Raw genomic sequence first — 17,197 nt, forward strand, 5'->3', positions numbered from 1 at the left:
GAGGACAGAAAATTGCAAATCTGCAGGTGTCCCTAAAGGGACAAAACACACTTGAAATCAAATCAAATAAAGTTTGGCATTTAATAAAATCTAGTAAAAGACAAAAAAGCTCATATCCTCCAAATGAGCTGACTGTACTCCCAACTCCTTCATCTTCCCCTCCCCATCCCTCTGAGCCTGGTGTACAGAAATCCATCCAATACCCAACCCACAAATAGAACCTCCAAAGAATAGACTATCAGATCTCAGTAAAGTCTCACTACCTCAAAAAAGACAGAACATATAAGCAAAGCCACCCACAACAAACATGACCAAATAAGATACAAAGAAATTACACGGCAACTAGTTATACAAAAAACTATATTCAAGAATCCGTAGCATGGCAAAGAACAACTATATAAAAGACCAACCTGGTAGAAAAGATAGATCAGGACCACAGGAAATTTGCCCACAAGGCCTTTGAGTACTAAAGAAATAATACAAACAAACTTCTCAAAAAGTGTAAAAATTAATCTTACAGATAAAATACAAAATGTCAAAAATCAAAAGGGAGATGACAAAACTAAGGGAAAAAATTAAATGGTCACCTGTTCCTGGACTGGATCCTAGATCAGAAAAAAAAAATCCGTAACGGTCATTATTGGGACAATTGAAGAAAATTAATTATGGGCAGTGGATTAGATGATCGTATTCTATCAACATTAAATTTCCTGATTTAGATCATTTTACTGTGGTCATGTAGGAGAATGTCCTTGTTCTTGGGAAACACGCCAAAAATTTACTATTTGTTGGTAAAGGAACGTGATGTTTCTAACATCTTCTCAAATGGTTCAGAAGAAAACAAAAAACATTGTGTATATGGAGAAACAGAAAGAGAGAATGAAGAGAGAAGAAATGAAAAGCAAAGGAGGCAAAAGATAAGTGGTAAACTTAATAAAGGGTATACAGGAGTTCCTTACAGTACTGTTGCAAATTTTTTGTTAAGTTTGAAACTATATCAAAATAAAAAATTACCAAAAAAAAAAAAAGGCCAAAGCAACACTAAGTAAATATATTGTACAAAGAAGAGCCAACTTATAGAAAATAGTTTCTCAGCAAGAGAAAGTCAAATGGAACAGAAAAGCAATTCAAAGATACAATAGCAGAAATTTCTCTGGAAAGAAGAAAGAACTTTGTGGACGGGAAGAGAACCCTGTTTTAGAAATTGATGAATTATTGACACTGAAACACAATCCTGGTCAAGTTACTGAATGTCAAGAATTAAGAAAAAAATTCTTTAAGCACTCAGTCAGGAAAAAGGGTGACACATAAAAATCATGGTGGCCTTTAGACTACTTAGAAGCCCTGGTGGTGTAGAGGTTAAGAGCTACGGCTGGTAACCAAACTGTCTAATCACCAGACGCTCCTTGGAAACCCTGTGGGGCAGTTCTGCTCTGTCCCATAGAGTCATATGAGTTGGAATCAACTCGATAGCAATGGGGTTTTTTTTTTTTTTTGGTTTAGACTACCTCACAGCAGAATGAAAAACCAGAAAAAAAATAAATCATATGCACAAAGTTCAAGAGAAAAGAAGTCTAAGAATACTACATTACTCTCGGTCAATTTGCCATTCAAATATAAAGGTAACACACATTCTCAAACATGAAAGAACTCAGGTAATAGAGCTACAATGAACCTTGACCAAAAAATAGGCACTATCGAGTCAATTCCAACCCATCACGACACCTTGTGTTACAAAAATAGAACTGTAACCTCTCAGAATCAGACTGCCAGACCCTAATTCTGAGGCTCCTCTGAGTGGGTTCAAACTGCCAACCTTTCATTTAGGAGCTGAGTGCTTAATCATTTGCGCCACCCAGGGCCTCCATGAGCCTTTCCACCCATTGCCATCAAGTGGATTCCGACCCATAGCAACCCTATAGGATAGAGTAGAACTGCCCCATAGGGTTTCCAAAGCTGTAAACCTTTACAGAAGCAGACTGCCGTATCCTTCTCCCAAGGAGTAGCTGGTAGGTTCAAACCGCCAACCTTTCAGTTAGCAGCTGAGCACTTAACCACTGTGCCGCTAAGGCTCCTTCCATGAGCCTTACCTGGGGGAAAAAGAACCAGTTGACAATTTAATTCATTCAAACAAAAGTTAAACTGAAAAACTGTCATAAAGAGCTAACTAGCACCATATTCAGGGTCAGAAGATCGTGGAAATGTCTACCAAGTGCAGAGGGAAAGAACTTGTGACCCACTAAATAAATCTAGATAGCACACCAATAAAACATAAAGACAAAAGACAGTCTCAAGAATGCCATAATCAAATCTTCTAGAAAAGAATCAAAATAAAGGCTCAAGATTGGGAAGTTATAATAAATACACTGGTATTGAGTGTTTCATCCATGCAAATTCTCAGTAAAAGAAAGAAAATAAAAGGGAACCTTGACAAAATAAAAATAATTACAACGATACTGTCTAGCATTATATGTGGTTAAAAAATAATAATTAACCAACAAATAAGTCCTCATCTTTTTTTATAGGGGATTTATTCATTATTGTCTGAAATGACAACACGTAGTTAAAAATGACCTCAACTCCTTCCTATTTCTTTTGACCTCTTAACTTTTAAAGTGACCTTTTAAAATTTTTCAGTTTGGACTATAAGAATTGCCAATATTTCACTGTTTGGGGTCCACAAAAAAAGTGATTTCACATGGTTCAACTTAACAATTCTGTGGTGAAAAAAAATGTTTATCTGAATTGTATGTTTTCCTTTAGGTTCATTTCAATTTTTCTTTTGTTAAATTGGGTCAATGTATATTTAATAATTTTTAAAGTATTTTGCAAAGCATAAATTTTCTTTATAAATTACCATCTTTCTCCAATCTATTCTTTCTTCTAAATATTTATTTTATGTGTACTTACGACATACAAATGTTTAAAATGATGCTCATCAAATGTTAATAATGGTTATTTTCAGGGGAGTATTTTTTTTTTTTTTTTGGCTTTCTTTTTTGTAGTGTTTAAATTTTCGAAACCAAGATGTAACTTTTTTAGAAAAAGAGCAAAAGCACCATCTAAGGTGAAATAAGGGCGGATGTCACTAATAAAAAAAAGACCAGAGGAGGGGCAAGCGTGGAATATACATACCCAGAAAACTTTGCAGCCTGCCTGTTGGAACTGCAACTGTCTTCTACTAAACTGTGTGAATGGATTTCTGATGAAATTAAGAGGGTTGTTTCCCCTGATATTTTGTTATAGAACCAGCCCTTTGCATGTTCAGAAACAGTTATATTATTTGTTAGACTAATACCCACTGAAGTTTAGAAAACAGAATGCACAAGTATAAATTTCTCTTCAAACTGTGGTCGGCCCACCAGCAGCAACGGCCTTAGCTGGGTATTTGTCAGAAATGCAGAATCTTTTGGAAACCCTGGTGGTGTAGTGGGGTCAGCAGTTCAAATCCGCCAGGCGCTCCTTGGAAACTCTATGGGGCAGTTCTACTCTGTCCTACAGGGTCACTATGAGTTCAAATCGACTTGACGGCAGTGGGTTGGTTGGGTTGGCAGAATCTTTGGCTCTGCCAGAGACCTACTGAATCAGAACATGCATTCCAAAGTGGATTCCCAGGCGATGTATGCACATTAAAGCTTCAGAAGCACTGCTCTGAAAGACCTAACAGCTCAATTCTTCAACAAGAGGGCTGGACAGCTGGCTTTCATAAGCTACAGAGATTAACCACCCAGTGGTTTTGTGGAGAGGGGCCCTGGTGGCACAGTGGTTAAAGCCATCAACTGCTAAACAAAATGTCAGCAGTTCAAAACCACCAGTGGCTCCGAAGGAGAAAGATTTGGCAGTCTCCTTCTGTAGAGATTTACAGCCTTGGAAACCCTATGGGGTCAACTCCACAGCAGTGGGTTTGGTTTTCTGGGGGTTTGTGAAGAGGAGCCCTGTGGTGTGGTGGTTAAGAGCTTGGGTGCTAACCAAAAGGTTGGCAGTTCAAACCCACCAGCTACTTCATGGGAGAAAGATACAGCAGTCTGCTTCTGTAAAGATTTGCAACCTTGGAAATCCTATGGGGCAGTTGTACTCTGTCCTATAGGGTCGCTAGGAGTCAGAATTAACTCAACAGCAGTGAGTATTTTTTGGTTTGGGTTTATGGAAAGAAGATTTGTTGTTGTTGTTGTTTTTCTGTGCACATAAAGGTCCTTATTTCGCAATTTATCTGTGTATTATGTCGGCTAAGGGAGACCATCTCTGGTGTGGCTGAGCATCCACATACTTTATAACATCTTCAGGATGATATAGGGAAATAGCTAAGAAAACAGACATAAAGGCTGGTGGTTAAAGAGGAAAAGATAGAGATTTTTTTTTTCCTTCTGTTTCCTTGCTTGTTTTCTTGGAGTAAGATATGAAGAACCAGGCAGAAGGCAGAGTTAACATCGTCTACACATGGGGGTGCCATGAGTCAGAATAACCTAGATGGCAACTGGTGTTTACTGGTTTATACTGAAAAAAAGTAGCATTACCTGCAAGATTTCTCAGCTCATTTAATTCCTTTTCCAAACTGTCTAAGGTTTGTTGATCAGCAGTGCTGTCTAAGAAAGGCTCACTGTGGTCAGTAACATCAATATACTCAATTTCTGAAATTGCAGAAGCAGCTCTAGATAATGATCGAGCAGCTGCACTTCTTGGTCGCAGATGAGAGGAAGAAAAGTAGTTGGAGCTTGCTTTAACAGAGCTGGAAAGTGGTAAATTTACTGTTGAAGGTCTCTGTGATGTTTGGCCTAAAATGCAAAGTAGAAATTTTAAATACAGAATGATTTTTTATTATTATTCTGAATGAGTGCTTCAAGATATAAAATACCAGCATCCTACACTTAGAGCAGTTAAGTTCATGTGACAGAGGTTACTAGAAAATCAACTTTTGATTATCTAAAAGTGGATCACCCATTTTTATTTACTACAACTTTTTAACCCCAAATTACATTTCCTGCTCTTATACAGAACACTTCTGGGTTGTTTCCCCCTAATTTTTCTGCATTCAGACAAAGACAAACTAATTTTAATATTAATTAAAGAAAAACATTTATAAACCAAGTAAATTCCAGACCAAACCAACACCCAATTTTACAACCTATCTCAAGGCCAAGCAGTGTGCCATGTTTCTTAAATTCTAGGGTGACTCCACCCTGTGCCTTGAATGAGAAAAAACTTGTACAGTAAACATAGTGCCACTTCCTAGAGTAACAATTCCACTTGATGGCAGGTAGCTTACTTTATGGAGGCAAAATAGACTAGTATGCAGAATCTTTTGAATTTTTAGAAAAACAAAGGTTTTAAAGAAATTGAGATCACATCACTTATCTTCCTAAATATGAGTTCACTACCTTCTGCCTTATTTATTTATTGTTTCCACTTTAGTGGAAAAGTTCCAAAAGCCCAGATCTAAGTTATTTACTCTGTTCAATTAGGTCAGTTACCACTTCATCTTGATTAAATTCAAAAATCCATTTAGTTTGTTTCTTTAGCATGTGTGTTTCTTTCATAACAGGGGGAAAAAAATCCTTTTGAAACTTATACCAACACAACATCACTAATTTATAATTTGGCATTGCTCACAAAAGATTCCTTAATAAAGGTCAAGACAATTTTTAAGGTACAAATTCAGAAATTCACACCACAGGTCAATTTTTAAATGTACTGAATCACAATTCTGATTTATATAAATGTAATTATGCTAAAAAATAAGTAATTTATACTAGAAGATAACTTTGTATTCCCTTAACACAAACTGGCTTCATTCAAAACATTGGATTCTTTAAAGTAGCGCTCTTGCCGCTACCATAAAAATCATGATTTGTCTGAACTACAGCTCATATAACACTATGCCCACTCTTCTGACTCAAAGGAAAATGTATAATTCAGAAGAATGGATACAGGCAGTTGCTGTGTATAAAACATTTAATGACTACTGAGCTTGTCTTTTCTAACTTAAAAGATCTACTCTGAATGTAGCTAGTACCCTAAGAAGAATCTTAATGCAGTATGTAGTTATTTAAGCAATTAAAACTGACTAAGGTAAGTCCCAAAGGGCACCAATTTTGATAAACATTGTAGAAATCACTTTTTAAAACAATTTTTGTTGGAATGAAATTATGAATAAATTAAGATTCTAACCTCTTGTGTCTTTGTCCTCGCAGACAATTCTGAAGAAAAATAACCAGTAAAATGTGCCTATGTTTTAAGAAAAATATATATAAATATCCCCAAGAAGTATTTTGATGACTAGAATTTGGAAATGATATTCCCTTTTATCTGTAATATGTGAAGAATCAATATTTTTTTCATAAAAAAAAAAAAAAAAGCAAACCTGTTGCTATCAAGTTGATTCCAACTCATAGCGGCCCTATAGCACAGAGAACTGCCCCATAGGGTTTCCAAGAAGCGGCTGGTGGATTCGAACTGCTGACCTTTTTTGGTTAGTGGACGAGCTCTTAACCACTATGCCACCAGGTCTCCATTTTATCCACAGCCCTCAATAAACATAATAAACTGTTTCTATAATTATAGTTGAGAAGGAGATAATAGTGAAAAGCTGAATGAATGATACCAGAAAAATTCTACTCCAGTGTTATCATTTACCATGTGTTGAACTTGGGCAGATCACTTTATTTAAGTCCCAGTTTTTTGTCCTAAAAAGTTGGAATAGTGACTTTTTTTTTTGCCCAGCTCAGAAGATTTTTGAATTAAGCAAGATGAAATAATTAATGAACTTGTAAAGAACACCATGCCATTCTAGTGTAATAGTAGCAGCACAGGTGAGTAGAACAGTAATTCAGCTATATAAATCGACAGTACTAGATCGATGGAGAAAATCAGAGTCTTGTATCTGCTTTAAAAGGTACTGAGCTATGTCTCTGTCAAGGTAAAATTCAAAGGCATTTAGCATTTTTTTACTGAAATAAAACAAACAAAAAGGAAGGCTGGACTTCTGCCAATCCTGACAAACATGAGCTGAGAAAAATTTAGCATAATATAGATGTCCTTCAGAAAGTACAGAAGAGTGCAAACACTTGCTGAAATCTTACAACAACAGCTGGTTGCCACAGTATTTGAGGTTAATTGATCTCATTTGAAAAAATATTTATACAGGGGATTGATTGGATTTATGCATAGCACATGGTAAGTGGACAGGTTATTTTTATTACTGGAAATACGTTCAAAGTTTAACGTAACTAAAGCATAGATAAAGGTGAGGTCCCAATTTGGTCCTTAATCTATTCGTTTATTTTCATTTAGATCAGTGTGTTATTGCCTCTAATGTTTAATATATAAACTTCTTAAGGTTATTTACTAGAGTTAAGATTTGATACACAGTTACAACTAGCACTAATGAGAATGTCACAATAGAAGGTATCATTTTATAATAAAAAAGTAATAGTCCAGTTTGTAGATTATAAACACACGAAATATACTTTTAGAGTAACTGGCACTATGACTGGCAATATAATCTTAAAAAAAATCTTAAGGAAACATTAATTAGCACTAATCATAGTTATACTATAAATTTAACAATTGTCCTTGATGTTCTCTGAAGAATAGATGCTCTATGATTACTGGTGAAACCATGCCATGTATTGGAAGATAAAATATATTGCTGCCTTTGGGTTATACTAACTTCCATAAGAATGCTGATAATGTTATGGAAAATCTAAATCACTCGCTGAACAGGAATTAATACAACACTAATTGTCACTACTATTATAAATTATAAACATCAGAATTTGATGGGAAATAATCATAGCAACAAGTCTTTTGGATAACATTTTTAAAAGAAATAACATTCTAAAAAACAAACAAAAAGAAATAACATTCTAGTCAAACAGCCCAATATTTAATTCTGAATAGATGTCTCAAAACACTGGTGTCTATTGACACTCTCGACATCCTGCGTAAATTCAGAGAATGTATACACAAAAGAAATAGAAATTCAGTTCTTGACACATATATGGAAATTTTATTTAGCAGAATGTTTTAGCGGAAACAATGCTAGAAAGGGAAGGCTTATTGTCTAGTCTCACTGAATAGAAATTAGCTTGTGACCTGGGAAATGCCAGAGCATATCTCACTTGGAAAATTAAGGAGTTGGACAGGCTGTCTGAAACTCCCACTAACCCTAAGAACCCAGTCCAATACCCAATCCAATTCAACTATAAGAGCGTTTATCAGTTCCTAAAACTGCCAAGAACTGTGTCTGGATCAGTGTATTCAAAAGTGAATGAGACATGGCCCCTAGCCTTAAGTTGTACTGCAAACTAACACACAGTCCTTCTATCCCGCTTCACTTTGTTCAGAAACACTGAGCACTTGCAATGTGCTTGTTCTGTAACTCATGATGGATTCATCAACAGGATAGGCTAGGTCCTTGCTTTCTTTCCAAATGAGGATGAGGGAGAACAGAAAATAAACAAGAAAGATAATGTAATATGGGTGCTGTGAGGAAGATAAAGAAGGTAAATATGATAGAGGGACTGAAAGGGTCAGTATGAGATGGAGGGGGGTTGGTTTCAAAGGTTTCTCTAAGGAGGAGGCATCTGGGCTATGATTAAGTTATGGGAAAGAACTAATCACATGAAGAATGCTGTGGGGTGGGGAAGAGGATGCAGAGCATCCTAGATCAGAGGGAAAAGCAAATCCTAAAGCTAAGAAGTGAGTAAGCATGTGGCTTGTCAAAAAAAAGAGAAAAGAAGTCAGTGTAGCAGAAAATAAAGTTAAGTGAGATGGGCAGGACAAGCATAGCAAGCAATATAATGTGACGCATAGCAAGGAATATAATGGCTTTTCTACGTGCTGTAGGAAACTACAGGATACAGGATACAAGTTATGGTTTAAGACAATGGAAAATGTGATTCCCTCCCTGACTATAAATAGAAACAAATCACTCAATGACTATAAACAGTAGAATTTGAGGGAAATTAATCATGTCAGCATGTTTTGGGGAGCAGTAAAAGTGAACTTGGAAGACAAGTGAGAGATAGTGGACTTGGAGTCAAAATGGAACAATGAACACAGAAGCGTTTAGGGATTTGGGATAGATTTTGATGCTGAAATCAACAGGATCTAGAGATGAAAAAATGTGGTGGGTGAGAGTCAAGATGACTCCCAGGTTTACTTAATCAATAGTTGGATGGTGTTGCTATTTACAGAGGCTGGAAGATGAGCTGGGCGAGGAGTTGGCATCAATGCAGGAAGGGGTGTTTGGAATCAATGATAGTTATAAGTACTCACTATAACTACCATGTTTTTACTTTCACAAATTTAATATCTTAAGGAAATTGGAATTCCTTTAATATATTGGCATCAGTTCAGAATATAAGATTTCTACAACCTGTGACATAGTCAAGAAGGTTTTGTTTCATTTTATGCCACTACCTCTGTCCAGGAACCCATTTCCCTCCTTCCTTAATTGGTAAAATCTTACTAACTTTTTAAGGCTCAGCTGAAAAATCACCTAGTCTCTAACACCTTCCATATCTACATTTTTCAATGGCAAAGTAATTCTTTTATTATCTCTACTCCTAAATGACTATATGTGTACCTCCATTATAGCTGATGGCATGTACTATTGTTAATTACCCATTCATCTCCAAAGGTGAATTACGTACAATCTTTTTATAAAATTTATCATATAGTGTATAGCATCATTTACATGCTTGCATGTATACAGCAGTTTTCTCAAAGTATGATTTCTGGGCTATCTACATCAGAATAACATGAAGTTGCTAGTAAAATAAACGCAAACCCCTGGGCTTTGCCTCAGCCTGAAGGACTCAGAATCTCTAAGAGGGAAGTCCAGTAATTTGCATTATATATAACAGGGTTCCCTGCACATACAAACCTAAGTGATTATGTGCACACTGACTTTTCGAGAACCTTTGAATTGGACTGTAAGCTCTTGCACAACAGAGATGAGGGTTTATTCTGTATCGTAAGTGTCTGGTCATGCCTGGCCTAAAGTAGGTGCTCAAACAACTATTTTTTATACTAATCACTGATTGCAACTGATCTTCCCAAATTGATGTTTAAATTCATTTGGCTACTTACTTATGAAGATTTGTCTTAGTAACAAATTTCTCATGGCATGCACGTGATTTTGTTTTTATAAGTACTGACTCAAAACAGTTCCTTCTCACTGCCTCTGGAGGAATTTTTGAAGCTGTTCTAGACTTTGATGTGAGAATAGGTGCCTAATTATAGATCCAAGAAACATTTATCATAAATGAATATTTTTTCTGCTAAAAAAAGTATATCTGACAGATTCTCAACATAAATGCATGTGGAAAGGGCCTAAGTTCGTCAAGGAGTTTTAAACACAAGGTTTAGGACAGGAGATGCATAAATGTCACATACATGGAGAAATCATATGTTATTAAATTTCTGGCTTGAAGACAGCCTTTCACCAAGGCAAATAGCTCACTTTATGATGTATTTTTCCTAAACCATAATCTCCTTAAGACCAAAGAACATGACTTAGACATCCCTTTATCGCCAGTGCCTAGCACAGTGCTAGCATACTCAACACGTGTATGCCTTAATTCATTACTGACTGAAACTTCACAAGAAATTCGGCATAAAACAAACCTATGTTAACATGTATTAATGTATAACAATAAATCCATTGCAGCCCAGCCAATTCCGATTCCTAGCGACCCTGTAGGACAGAGTAGAACTGCCCCGTAGGGTTTCCAAGATTATAAATCTTTATGGGAGCAGGCTGCCACATCTTTCTCCCTCCGACCAGCTGGTGGGTTTGAACCACCGACCTTTCAGTTAGCAGCCAAGCACCTAACCACTGCACCACCAGGGCTCCTCATGAATAATAACTCAAACCCAAGCCAAACCCATTGCTCTCAAGTTGGTTCTAACTCATAGAGAGCCTACAGGACAGAGTAGAACTGCCCCATAGGGCTTCCAAGGCTATAAATCTTTGCAGAAACAGACTGCCACATGTTTCTTTGTGGAATGGCTGGTGGGATGGAACCGCCAACCTTTTGGTTAGCAACTGAGTGCTTTAACCACTGTGCCACCAGGGCTAGTGACCTAATAATATCACTGCTTTTACTGATGTCAAAACTCTCTGCATGCACTCACAAGGAAAACAGTACAATGAAGGTTCCACATGTCAAAAGAGTTATCACGTTCAAATCTTCCAATTATTTTGGTGAGCAAATGACCTGAAATCAATGTTCCAAGGTTAACACATACAACAGTAGGTTTAAAACGGAGCTATCTCTATTACAGTTACAAGCAGCAATCTTAACCTGAACGATTTGTTTCACAAAAGCCTTTGCTGATCATAGTGTGGACCTAGTGGAAAAGTGTGCAAAATTTGGTGAAAATAAACTGCTTCTTGAGAACATAATAAAATTAGGATATTGAAGGATTGTTCAAAATCTAGCATATGCTGAGCTACATTTAAAAAATATTATTCCTTAATACATTGTTACAGAAAAAATAAGACTATAACTCATGTTTATTAAGAGGAATAACGACTTCTCTTGGTTTGTTTGTTTTTTTTAAAGAAATGTTTAGGCTATTAAGTTAAAATTAATAGGATTAAGTTACATAACTGCAGGAACTAACTTTCAAGTACCTAGTAGAAAACTTGGAGTACCTAGGTGGTGGCGCAAGTGTTTAACTGCTCGACTACTAGCTGAAATGGTGGCAATTTGAGTCGCCAGAGGCACCTTAGAAAAAAGACTTGGCAATCTATTTCTGAGAAATCAGCCATAGAAAACCCTATGGAGCACAGTTCTGTTCTGACGCAGATAGGGTTGCCATGAGTCAGAAATGACTCGATGGCACTATTTTAGTAGAACACTGCTAAGGAACAAATATGAACAAAGTAAGCCACTAATACGGCTCTGCTGGCTTCTAGCCCGTCTTACCTGTCCTTTCCTCTGTTCTACTTGGCCATGGGTTCTGGGCACTGAGGAGAACATCCAAGGCAGCCACATTATCAGCATATGCACTTAAACTATGGTCTGGGATCCATTCTCTGTCTCCTGAAATGGGAAAATGAGAAAATAATATAAATTTTTAAGGGGAGGGGGGATTTATGCTCTTGGTTTATTATATTTATCACCTCACTAAACAATATCTAGCTGAATGAGAGGTATTTATAACAGTGAAATGTAAATTATACTATGAAATATAAAATCTCATAATTATACAATAAAAAACAGATTTACATAGCTTAATCATAAATAAAAATAAAATCTATATTGCAAAGATACTACACACAAACCTATATCTGAATAGAAACAAATATTTTAAAAAGCATTTAACAATATAACTAAGGTTAAACTGTAAAAACTGTACATGGATAAACACATTTGATTACATATGAAATCTAAGAATATAGGTAATATGAAGACCTAGGTTTCAAATGGAAATTACTAACACATCTTAGAAATTGCACAGATCTTGAGATTTTGAGACTTGTTTTTAATAAAGTATTTAAGAATCATCATGTAATACTTAAGAGTTAATAAAGTGATTTGAAGGGTTCCTACTATTTTATAATTTAGTAAGGACCGCATTTCTAAATTCTAAAATTGATGTCTCCCTTGTTTCATTATAGCCATGTTTCTCATATTCTGATAATAGCCTAAGTATAAATACACGGCAACTCACACAGGGTTAAAAAAAAAAAATTTTAATTTTTTCACACAGCGTTAATAATTTCAGTTAGACAAGAAGAGTGATTTTATTCATTGAACAGATTGCCCCATATTTCCTAAGATGAGAACAGGTTGTTAGAAAAGTAAATGAGACAGAAATTATTAAGTTAGTTCAGAAGCCATCTGATTTAACATCTGAATTTACCTGCAAGTGTACTCCTGGTACTGGAAGAGCTGCGTTCTAAGCTACGAGAAGGACATAGGTTGGGTCTTTCATTTTTATCACAAATAAAGAATCTCTCAAGTCCTTGATAACGGTCAGTTATAGGTTTACTTCTGAGGGCTATTTCTTGTAACAACTGGGAAACAAAATATTCAACAAACTAAATTAATTTTATTTTCTCTCACATCAACTCAAAGAAGCACATCATTCATTGAGTACCTATTATGTTTTTGGCAGGGACTCTGCCCTCATCAAGTTTAGGTTCTAGTCCTGGAGACATAACTAATAAACATAACATGTTTATAAATTCTGAAAAACATACAAACCACAACTACAGTAATTACCTAAGAATCATCATCAGTCCGTAAGGACAGAAGCTCATAAGACAAAATAGTTTCCTTTCTCCTTTCGTTCATTTATTTTCTTCTCTAAAGTATCTCTGCATATAAATTATCTTGAAATAGAGTCTCACTCATATGCTGTGTCTTTGTCTAGGGTCTTTGAACTAGTGTCTTTGTCTCTACATATAATAATTTCAAAGTTGAAAGAAAGTAAAATACCAGTGGGAATAAATATGATCTGACAATGGCTGTGGACAAAATCCAAGTTAACAAAATACTCATTATAAAGCAAATATACAAGTAAGAGACTGAAGCAAGGGAAATATAAGTAATTTATGAAATTTAGATAGCTAAGGAGTTTATATACCTAGTAGACTTAGGTTTTAAATACAGACCTGGATGATATGAAGCCTAGGCTTATTCCAACCACCCTATGAAATCATTTTATGTATGCTTTTTTTTTTTTTTTTTTTTTATTCTAGGGGAGAATATACCTGGGATTGAAAAACATATAAATCTAGTATAAAGCAGATTAGGGATTTGGAAGTAAGAGCTCTAGATTGACTTCAAAGATAATTAGAGGGGCTATCAATATTTAGGAAACCCTGTTGGCGTAGTGGTTAAGTGCTATGGCTGCTAACCAAAGGGTCGGCAGTTTGAATCCACCAGGCGCTCCTTAGAAACTCCGTGGGGCAGTTATACTCTGTCCTACAGGGTCGCTATGAGTCAGAGTCGACTCGACGGCACTGGGTTTGGTTTGGTTTTTGGTATCAATACTTAACAATTCCCTAATCAATCTAATTAATGATCAAATACAGTCTGTTTCACAGGATTGAATAATGCAAAGATAACTGTTGTAACTCTGTAGAAATGTGTAAATCAGATAAATGAGAAAGTATCTCAACACTAAGCTAATGACCAATAAAGCATCTCCTTCAAAGACAAATACAAATCTATTTCTTAGGACTTCCTCCTTGGCTCTCCCAGGGCTTGATGACCAATTTACAGGATCTCTTCAGCTCTAGTAGAGCTCATATTTGGACTACACAATTGTATATCTAGAAGGATTTTTAAAAGCCTCAGTTTACAGATAAGGAAACTGAGAGTAGTTATGTTTCTTTTTGCCCCCCCCACCCCGGCAAACACACAAAGTTAACTATTGGTTATTTCAGAACCAGAACCAAGTCCCCCTGACTAATTTATGCTTGCCCTAATACCCTACTCGCTACCCTACAACTTAGTACTTAAGGCCATAGGAGGTCCCACCTTTATGAAAAAAAAAAAAAAAATTTTTTTTTCATAACAACTCCTGAAAAAAAAAAAGTACAAAATGAACTCTGTCTTACACTCAATTTTGATGTCAAGAAATTCCACTACTAACAATTTCCATTTAGTAGTTTCTGCTCAAGAATTGGAGGAGAATAAAATCAGTTTGTGATAGTCATTAGGGATGAAAACAGAGTAGATTCTGCCACTTAACCATCCACAAACAAGAATTCAGTCTGCAAACTCTAAAGCACCAATTTCATATGATAGGCTCTTTAGAAAGCTCTTCTTATTTTATAGACCGCCCTGTTGGTCACCTCTTTTGCAGCATCTGAAATTCTCTCTAGTTCTGACCCAAAAACTTCACTCAGTAGTTTAGCAGATTAGCCTCCCATGGAAAATGCTCAGGGAGAATCTTCGACAGTTTAAGTTCTATTAAAGTAGAGAAGCTCTATTTCTGTGTAAGTATTTATGCTTTATTTTTAAGCCTCAGATATAATTGCCTTGAAATGGATCAAAATATAGCTATAAAATACTTATAAAAATGGGGATCCTCAAGCTAAAAGCCCATTAGCCTAGGGAAGATTCCTGCAGAATCCTATGACAGATTCATCTGGATGAATAATATTAAAAAATTCTAATAGACCCCCAATAATTTATTGAGGAAATTTTAGTAAGTTTCAGAATTTGAACCAAGCACCATGCTTAATGATACAACCATTTACCACTTTTAACAAAACCACACTTTATTTTTAGAATAGTAATATGAAGAATCAAAACATTAGTAGTTTTTTAATTTCATTTATAATATAAAATATTTAATTACAAAGATATGTAGAACACTAACTTGATTACACAATTTAATATTGTTGTTAAAAGTCATCGAGTCAGTTCCAACTCATAGCAACTCCATGTACAACAGAACGAAACACTGCCTAGTCCTGTGCCATCCTCACAATCATTGCTATGCTTCAACCCATCCTTGCAGCCACTGTGTCAATCCATCTTGTTGAAGGTCTTCCTCTCTTTCACTGACCCTCCACTTTACCAACTGTGATGTACTTCTCCAGGGACTGATCCCTCCTGATAACGTGTCCAAAGTATGTGAGATGAAGTCTTACCATCCAAGATTCTAGGAAGCATTCTGGCTGTACTTCTTCCAAGACAGATTTGTTCGATCTTCTGGCAGTGCATGGTATATTCAATATTATTCATCAACACCCAAATTCGAAGGCATCAATTCTTCTTTGGTCTTCTTTATTCATTGTACAGCTTTTGAATGTGTATGAAGCAATTGAAAATTCCATGCTTGGGTCAGGCTCACCTCAGTCCTCAAGGTGATATCTTTGTTTTAACGCTTTAAAGAGGACTTTTGCAACAGATTTGCCCAGTGCAATGCATCATTTTATTTCTTGACTGCTGCTGCTGCAGGAGTTGATTGTGGATCAAAGTAAAATGCAATCCTTGACAACTTCAATCTTTTCTCCATTTAGCATGATGTTGCTTATTGGTCCAGTTGTGAGGATTTTTGTTTTCTTTTTTTTTTTTTTTATGTTGAGGTGTAATCCATACTGTAGGCTGTGGTCTTTGATCTTCATCAGTAAGTGCTCCAAATCCTCTTCAGTTTTGGCAAGAAGGTTGCATCATCTGCATATCGCAGGTTGCTAATGAGTCCTCCTCCAATCCTGATGCCACGTTCTTCTTCATATAGTCCAGCTTCTTGAATTATTTGCTCCAGCATACAGATCAAATAAGTGTGGTGGAAAAGATATGACTCTGATGCATACCTTTCCTGATTTTAAACCATGCAGCATCCCCATGTTCTGTTCAAACGACTGCCTCTTGGTCTATGTACAGGTCCTTCTTGAGCACAATTAAGTGTTCTGGAATTCCCAGTCTTCACAATGTTATGCATAATTTGTTATGATCCACAGAGTCAAATGCCTTAGCATAGTCAATAAAACACAGGTAAGCATCTTTTTGGCATTCTCTGCTTTCAGCCCAGATCCATCTGACATCAGCAATCCATCTGACATCGATTTGCGTCCTCCTCTGTATCCGGCTTGAACTTCTAGCACTTCCCTGTTGAAGTACTACTGCAGTTGCTTTTGAATGATCTTCAGCAAAATTTTATTTGCATGATGTTAACGATATTGTTCAATAATTCCCACATTCGGTTGGATCACCTTTCTTAGGCATAGGCATAAATACGGTTCTCTTCCAGTCAGTTGGCCAGGTAGCTGTCTTCCAAATTTCTTGGCATAGACGAGTGAGCACCTTTAGCGCTGCATCCATTTGTTGAAGCATCTCAATTGGTATTCCGTCAATTCCTGGAACCTTGTTTTTTTGCCAGTGCCTTCAGCGCAAGTTGGACTTTTTCCTTCAGTACCATTGATTCTTGATCATATGCCACTTCCTGAAATGTCTGAACGCTGACCAGTTCTTTTCTGGTATAGTGACTGTGTACATTCCTTCAAATTTCCTTTGTTTCCTGTGTTTTTCAATATTTTGCCCATAGAATCCTTCAATCTTGCCACTTAAAGTTTGAATTTTTTTTTCTTCAGTTCTTTCACATTAAGAAATGCCAGGCTTGTTTTCCCTTTTGTTTTTCTAACTCCAGGTCTCTGCACATTTCATAACAATACTTTACTTTGACTTCTTGAGCCACCCTTTAACATCTTCTGTTCAGCTTTTTT

At 36.2% G+C, this 17,197-nt stretch overlaps 1 protein-coding gene across 2 annotated transcripts in view; it reads right to left on the reverse strand.

Moving 5' to 3' along the window:
• The window catches only part of ZBBX (zinc finger B-box domain containing), a 151,761-nt gene that overhangs the window by 8,909 nt on the left and 125,655 nt on the right, over nt 1–17,197 (reverse strand). The window contains exons 15-17 of one of the 2 annotated variants that reach the window (XM_003416256.3): nt 12,877–13,030; nt 11,937–12,053; nt 4,515–4,772 (exon numbers count right to left, since the gene is read on the reverse strand). In XM_003416256.3, coding sequence (XP_003416304.2) covers nt 4,515–4,772; nt 11,937–12,053; nt 12,877–13,030 — 529 coding nt within the window. The remainder of the gene's footprint in view (nt 1–4,514; nt 4,773–11,936; nt 12,054–12,876; nt 13,031–17,197) is intronic. The other variant, XM_003416255.3, reaches the window with a different exon arrangement.

The sequence above is a fragment of the Loxodonta africana genome, chromosome 23, assembly GCF_030014295.1.
Source record: "Loxodonta africana isolate mLoxAfr1 chromosome 23, mLoxAfr1.hap2, whole genome shotgun sequence".
NCBI lineage: Eukaryota > Metazoa > Chordata > Mammalia > Proboscidea > Elephantidae > Loxodonta > Loxodonta africana.